The sequence below is a fragment of the Mesoplodon densirostris genome, chromosome X (genome assembly GCF_025265405.1).
Source record: "Mesoplodon densirostris isolate mMesDen1 chromosome X, mMesDen1 primary haplotype, whole genome shotgun sequence".
NCBI classification, from domain to species: domain Eukaryota; kingdom Metazoa; phylum Chordata; class Mammalia; order Artiodactyla; family Ziphiidae; genus Mesoplodon; species Mesoplodon densirostris.
Window position 1 is genome coordinate 14492980 of NC_082681.1, and position 6891 is coordinate 14499870.

At 51.9% G+C, this 6891-nt stretch overlaps 1 protein-coding gene across 1 annotated transcript; it reads left to right on the forward strand.

Annotated features, from left to right (window-relative positions):
- Positions 1 to 449: 449 nt before the first annotated feature.
- On the forward strand, positions 450 to 2661 carry LOC132481483 (testis-specific Y-encoded protein 2-like). Its single transcript, XM_060086385.1, has 7 exons — positions 450 to 591; positions 674 to 1017; positions 1075 to 1287; positions 1899 to 1976; positions 2095 to 2206; positions 2304 to 2449; positions 2554 to 2661. Exons 1-7 carry the CDS (start codon positions 450 to 452, stop codon positions 2659 to 2661), a joined length of 1143 nt encoding a protein of 380 aa, XP_059942368.1.
- The last annotated feature ends 4230 nt before the right edge of the window (positions 2662 to 6891 follow it).

Genomic DNA, 6891 nt, shown 5'->3' on the forward strand with positions numbered 1-6891 from the left:
CTTTTCTGCACTTGAGCAAAGGAATTCAAGTCTAGCAAAGAGGTGGGTTTGCCGGACACTCCCCTCTCATGCCACAGAGCTTCGGGCTCTCTGTCCCCTGGAAGAAAACGATCCAGCAACTTTGTCCACCATGCATTTCCTTGTACATCTTTTGAGAGCTCCCAGTGGTTAAAGGTCCCGAGGGAAACCGGATTCTGATTTTCTGATTTCGGAGTGGGAACTCCTGGCTCCAACTGGCACAGGCCACATAGGTATCACAGGGCCCCCAGGCAGGCCAGACGCAAGGCCGGAGGCCTCCCTGGAGGCGAGCTCCCTGTGGAACCTGGGCTGCTAGGTCAGGGGGGCAGAAGCGGTGTTTTTGGGGGGCCAGCAATCCCGGAAGATGGCCTGTTTCCACGGCACGAGGCAGCCAAGGGTGAGGCCCACTGTCCTCGCCCTGATTGGTCATGATGGGGTCGAGTGGCCTGGGCGTGGCTTTGAGCTCCTTCCTGCCACCTGGTCATGCATGCCTGGTGTCCAAATTTCCTGTGCATGCGTTTCAGGCCTCTTCACCACGGAGGCTCCAGGGAACGATTCAGTCCGCAGCGAAGCGTTACTCTCTAGTCGCTGGGCTTGCGTGCTGTGCAGCCCACGTGCTGAGCTTCCAGCTGCCGCACCTTCTCTTCTGCCCCAGCTCAGAGCCAGGTCCACATGGGCAGTGAGGCGGGGCCCGGGGAAGGCGGCACTGCCTGGGGACCCGGGGTCATCCTAGGTGTGGGAGGGGGTCCTCAGGAAGCAGGGGCCCGTGGGTCCTCTGGTGTGGTTCGGGAGGTGGGTAGGGTGCTGGCACTAGCTGATGCGTGGGGCGAGGAGGCCGCAATCTTTAGCGGGGACGTGGTGCAGCAAGGCGCGGCCCTGTTGGAGGGGGAGGTGGCGTGCATCGGGGAGTTGTTTTGGCTGCCTGTGGAGGACATGATGGAAGAGGTGGAGGTGGTGGCAGAGGAGCAGCAGCATGAAGAGCAGGAAGAGCGGAAGCATGTTGTGGCGGAGGAGCGGAAGTAGGTGTTGGCGGAAGAGCTGGAGGAGAAGCCTCAGGAGCAGGGGCAGGAAGAGCCGGGGCCTGGACCCACGATCACCGGGTCCCTGCTGGAGGTGCTGGAGGCCATGCAGTTACAGCTGGAGCCTCTGAATAGGCGGTGCAGTCGAACCTTCTCTCCTCTCATGCTCACAACACTTTGGAGGCGGAAGCCCTATCTAGAACACAGAAGCACCATCATGCAGAGCATCCCTGGCTTCTGGGTCAAAGTTGTATCCTTAATTTTGTATTTGAGAGACCATATTGTGGCCGGGGTAGTGCAAGAGGTACCGAACATAGCGGGCCGTTTGGGTACCAAAATGTATCCATTGGATTGTGCATTGTGGGCACACTCATGGAAATGTGGTCCTGAAATGGTGGAGGCACGCTGGTGTTCTGCATAGCAGGAAACAAGACTAGGGCTTAGCTGCAGAGCAGAGGTCCAAAAAGGTACTGTCATTAGTACCAGGGCCTCTGGAGGCAAAAGAGTTGTCTTGTGCACAGGTTCTTCTTGGAATAACCATCAGGGAAAAGGGGGGTGAGAGTGGGGAGTTACGAATGCTCATCCTAGTTAGAGCCAGGAGTGTTTGCTGTGCGGATCTAAGCTTGTTCTGTCCAGATGGAGATCAGGGCCTCCCTCTCAGAATTGGAGGTTCCCTGTTTTGGTGCACAGATATGCACACCCCGAGGGGCTCATTGTGCCTTCATGCAGTCTGTATTGAAGGAATAGGACTAGATGCTAGTGGGGAGTTGAGATCAGACACTCCCAGGCTACTCTCCAGGCTCGCTCTGTGCTCCCAGCCCTTTCACCTCCGGCATCTAGAGGCTCCTTGACGTAAAGCAGTTTGTGAACCACCCCCAGATGTCGGCCACGATGAGTGCCCAAGATAAAGACGTGCTTAGCTACATGACCAACTTGAAGGTCAGGCTGGGGAGGCTGAGGCTGGGGAGGAGAGGGGAAATGATTTATCCCGGAAAGCAGGAGAGAGCAGGTCTGCTGGAGAGAGATTTCACCCTCCTCCTCCACTTTGTCCCGGCAGGAGGAGGAACTCAGATATACCAGTGATTGCCGCAAGATCATGTTGTTTTTCCGGAACAACCCCAATTTCCAGAATGAGGTGGTTGTTAAGGAGTATCTCATTCACGTCACTGGTAAGAGACAGCTCCCTGGATTGTGGGGGAGGGCAGATGGGGCGAGGTGAACTTGAAACGTGATTTAGGCCCTTCTCCCACGCTCCTTTCCCCACAGGATATAGGGCATCTCATTCCACTCCAATTCAGTGGCACCATCGTTTTGAAAGGGAGGCGTATAGCCGTAGGCACCACAACAGCAGCCTTAACTTCTTCAGCTGGTTCTCTGACCACAGATGTGCAGGATCTAGCAGGATTGCTGAGGTGGGGTGCCTCTGGTCCCCCTCAGCAGTGGTGATATTGGAGTCCCCCGGCTGCTTGGGGGAAGGGATGTGGGCCTGGCCTGCCCTGTCCTGACCTGGCCCCTTTCCCCTACCGGATCATCGGCGAGGACCTGTGGCCCAATCCCCTGCGCTACTACCCGAGGGAGGAAGGCCCCATCGGGACAGGTGACAGAGAGGAGGACAGGTGGGTGAGGAGCCCAGGGGCTGGGCGCTGAAACGAGTAAGCTGGGTCATTTATTTCACTTATGGAGAAGTTGGGGCTCAGAGGCATACAGTGACACCAGGGCGTGAGGGCATCGGGGTGCGACAGCACGTCTGGAAAACTGCAGTGCAGAACTGGTTCTGACCAGGGAAGCTTTAGGCGAGTGAAGCAGCATGAGAGTCAAAGTCTCTGAGATTCAAAGGTACACGTCTCTGAACTGTCATTCCATGGCCATCAACCCCACCCTCAGGCCTTCTGTACCGCCCCCTTAAATTTGGGCTTGCCTCAGATTCCCCCCACCACCCCCTTTCCACAAAGGTCTGTGAGTCCCCTTTGTGCAAAGCCTTACCCCGCTGTCCCATCATTTTTTTTTCTGTTTTGATCATCACCATCATCTTTTAATTTTCTTATGCATCTCCTTCACCTCCCATGGCTATTGTGAGAACAGTGGCCATTTTGCGTAGATTATGAAGAATAGTTTCTAATATGTGGTTGGAGGTAACGTAAGAGATCACAGGGGATGTGACTCTGTCTCCTGGGCAGGGCCCTAAAAAGTTAAAGCGGTCTTTAGCATCGTTCAGAGAGGATGGGATATTATGTGTGTGCCTGTGTGTGTTTTTAAAGGAACTCCCGGTTTTGAGATGCGTGTGATGGAGCATCACCCTTGACCTAAGAAGCTGCTTCGGATGAAGGCGAACGGTCAGCATGGTTGTCATGCACACGAAGAAATGAAGAGAGGTCTGGTGGTGAAACGTTCAGGGAGGGAGACACCAGTAAACCTGGAATAAAACCGGAAGATAAATAAACAGCATCAGTTGGATGTGTCTGTGTGGTGTTTGTGCAGGGGCTCAGGGTAGATACATCTGCCCCAGGCAGGCTTCTCAGTTTGCTGCCTGGGAATTACCAGTCCATGGAGAGTTGTAGAGGCGGGGGGAAATCATACTTTGGGATTGCATCAGAGGATGCAGTTCTTCCTGTGGGATGGGGGTTGGGGAAGAAGGAGAAATAAGAGAAGGACTGGTTAACTGGGGCCTGTCATTTTCCAAGGGAAATGCGGAAGTTCAAGGAAAGGGCCTGATGAGCAAGGGCCTGAGATTGAAATGCTGGAAGTTAATTTTGTTGGATAGTGGTCCTCCATGTATCCTCCCTGTTGCATATCATCAGACACTTTAATGGGATACAACGGGGGGAAGCCTTAACATTTAATTCACTGTTGGACCAGATGCCCTTCTAGTGCATATGAACACAGGGTCTTTTGCTGAGACAATTAGCCTCTCAGGGCTAGAGTCCCAGACAACATCTTAGGACATGGGGGTATAAGGTGTATGGAGGGCATGTGGGGAGGTGAGCGAGACACGGGTGGGAAGGCAGTGAGGATGTTAGTTTGCTCTGGCAAAGGTGACCAGGGGAAAAGGTAAGTTTGCTGGAAAATGGATAAGCAAACAAAAACAGATTCGCTCACATCTGAGTGAGCTCATGTGAACTCTGTTCTTTTTTCGGGGGGAGACTCAGTTTGGGTACAAAGGGCACACGGGGAGAGGGGAGAGGTGAGGGGAGTGGGGAGTTGGGGATGTTAAACGGGCAAGTGCCAGGCCACCCAGCTGTGTGCTCAGTGTCCCGTGACGGCACAGTGGTTAATATCCCTATTTTCAGACAGGCTTAAGCCCTTTGCCCAAGGCCCGCTTCAGGCCAAGTCCCCAGAAAGTAAACATTTTTCTCATGAACAGTCCGGTAGAGATGTCCCATCCTTGATGAATGGCTGGGCACACTGTGTTTCAACCACAAAGGCACTGTCCTCCTCCTGGGGCCTCGCCAGCACTCTGTGCCCCTGAGGCCAATGGGAAGACCTAGAGCATACCGAGCTGACCCAGCAAGTGGTGAGCGCTTCGGGTGCTCCTTGCCAAGTGGCTGGCTGCTTCCCAGAAGCACGTCTGTCTCTGGACCAGGCAAAGGACAGACTCTGCCACAAACGGAGCAGGGAATGTTCAGTGTTTGTCCCCCCAGTGTTCTCTCTTCCCAGATACAGCGGCTCCAACACAGGCGTCCCTGAGGGTGGCGTATTGACAGTACCATTTCCGTCCCACATGGTGAGCTCTCACTCAGTGACTTTTGGTAGAAGAGCCTTCTCCCAAAAGCCCCAGCTCTTTCCAGGATGAGGGTTTGACAATCAAAGTTCATGGAGTCACAGATGTCCCCTTCAAAGTGCACTGAGTTAGATCGCCTGCTCAGTGTCAGGTTTTGTATTTGAACATCTACACCCCAGCCATGCCCCTTCTACAGTGGAGACATCCGAGGGTCTAGAAGGCAAGGCTTGGCCTTTGCCCGCTGCTGTCCCCACAACCACCCCACAGACACTGTGGAAACAGGTCTTCTCAGCTTCTTGAACTGTAAACCTCAAAGAGCCCTTGGGGCTCCCACATGTTGGTCCCTGTCTTTCCTGGTGCTGGTAAAAATAAACTATGCTCTAATAACCCTGCAGTGGGAGTGGGACAGCATATTGGTGCGTGGTCTTAGGGGACCTCAGACGGGGCCTGTTCTAAGGACTCCAGGATATTTATCCACATTCAGAACATTTGGTAAGGTCTTGCAAAGGACTTGAACACCAAAGTAAAGGTTGGGACAGGGTCCCGCAACTCCTAGTATCTCCTGCCAGTGCTTAGGTACCAAGGCTATGCTTAGGTCTGACCTGTCCTGGAGTGAAGCGAGGCAGACGTTCATGGATCAGGTAGCGGAACTGTAAACTCTGGACGGTTGACTTGATTGTCATTCTCTCTATGCCGAACTATTTTTGGTTAGACGGTTTTCTTTGCCGTGTGCTGTGTAGTCACTGGTGTTTCTGTTCCACTATGTGGGTGGACACAACAGATTATTACTTTTTTAGACCACTGGAGTGCTGGGTCAGGGGGTTTGGGGAGGTAGCAAGAGAACAGAAATTTCAAAAACCACTCTCCTGGTTTCTGCAGATTACCTTGGGGCTGGGTGCACAGCTTCATCACTGTATACACCATTTTCATTTTCCCAAGTTTTCCCACCCAGTACACCTGGAGACTAAAGATCAGCCAGTGGTGAAAACTTAAGGGTCTCCTCAAATCTTTTCTGAGCCAGTGAATGTGTGTGACCTTGTCTAGCAACACGGGGATGGGCAAATTTCTCCTTTACCCCTCTTGAGGTCCTTTTGGCTCTCCTAATAATTACGTGGACACAACACAGATTAACAGGAAAAATAAACCAATTTAATTCATGTACACAGAGGTCTCATAGAAATGGGACTGCCTGAAGTGACCAAAGCAGGCTGAATGTATTGAGTTTTGGACAAATACATATTTTTGTACATTTGACAAAACAAAGAGGCTTGTGCTTGGGCAAGCAGCCTAATGAAGAAGTGTCAGCGTTCATTTATCCAGCTTTCTTAGCCTTGAATTTCCTAACAGTGGTGACAAGGATGCTTTCTAGCCTCCTGCCATAGGGAGGATACCATCACATGGATTTAGTTCGCACTTTGGGGGAAGGGAGGGGGCCAGAGTGTTTTTGTTGTTGGTTTCAATCATTTCCCCTCACTGACCGTTTCCCAGGTAGCCTCCATTCAAAATAGTCAATGTGCCGGTGAGGCATATCTTGGGCGGCCCGCTCTGAGCCCCAAGGATTCCCTCCTCTGCAACTTCCCTTGATGTTTCACAAAGAAAAGGCTAAGGTGATGGCTGTGGAGAGCAAAACTGGGTGAGTAGCTCAGTGGTAAGAGATCTGCAAAGGGAGAAAAGAACATAGGTTAGAATGAGGATGAAGAAACAGAAAAGAACAAATCAAAGTACATTTCCCCAAACCCTATTGAAACAGTTCCCCAGTCCTGGGAAGACATCAGGCCAATAAAACGGCTTTGCTTCATTTATGTGACGAAAGCATTTTCGTCACTTTTAGTCAGTTGGACACTATTTTTCCCATTTGGTTTATGTAGAAGCAGTATTTTCCACTGATGATTGCATAAGCTCATCCTCGCTGAGGAGTCAGGGTGTCCAGAGCAAGTCCATTTTGGCGCACTGCTGATGCTAGGCTGTTAACTTCTGACTGAAGTGTTTTCACAGTTTGCATAGGGGAACTGAACTCTTGTTCCACTACCATGGAGAGTTAAGATGGCTGTTCTAATTCATAACCTCCATAGCTTGGGAATAAGATCCTGAACAGTGAAAAGAAGTTGGAGTTGTGATACCCAGTGGATTGTCTAT

Bases quoted from the DNA above. Each gene is read 5' to 3' on its own strand.
- LOC132481483 (XM_060086385.1), top strand. From the start codon at position 450: ATGGGGTCGAGTGGCCTGGGCGTGGCTTTGAGCTCCTTCCTGCCACCT. The intron at 592-673 runs GTTACTCTCTAG...CTTCTGCCCCAG, and splicing joins GATTCAGTCCGCAGCGAAGC to CTCAGAGCCAGGTCCACATG. The intron at 2,450-2,553 runs GTGGGGTGCCTC...ACCTGGCCCCTT, and splicing joins GATCTAGCAGGATTGCTGAG to TCCCCTACCGGATCATCGGC.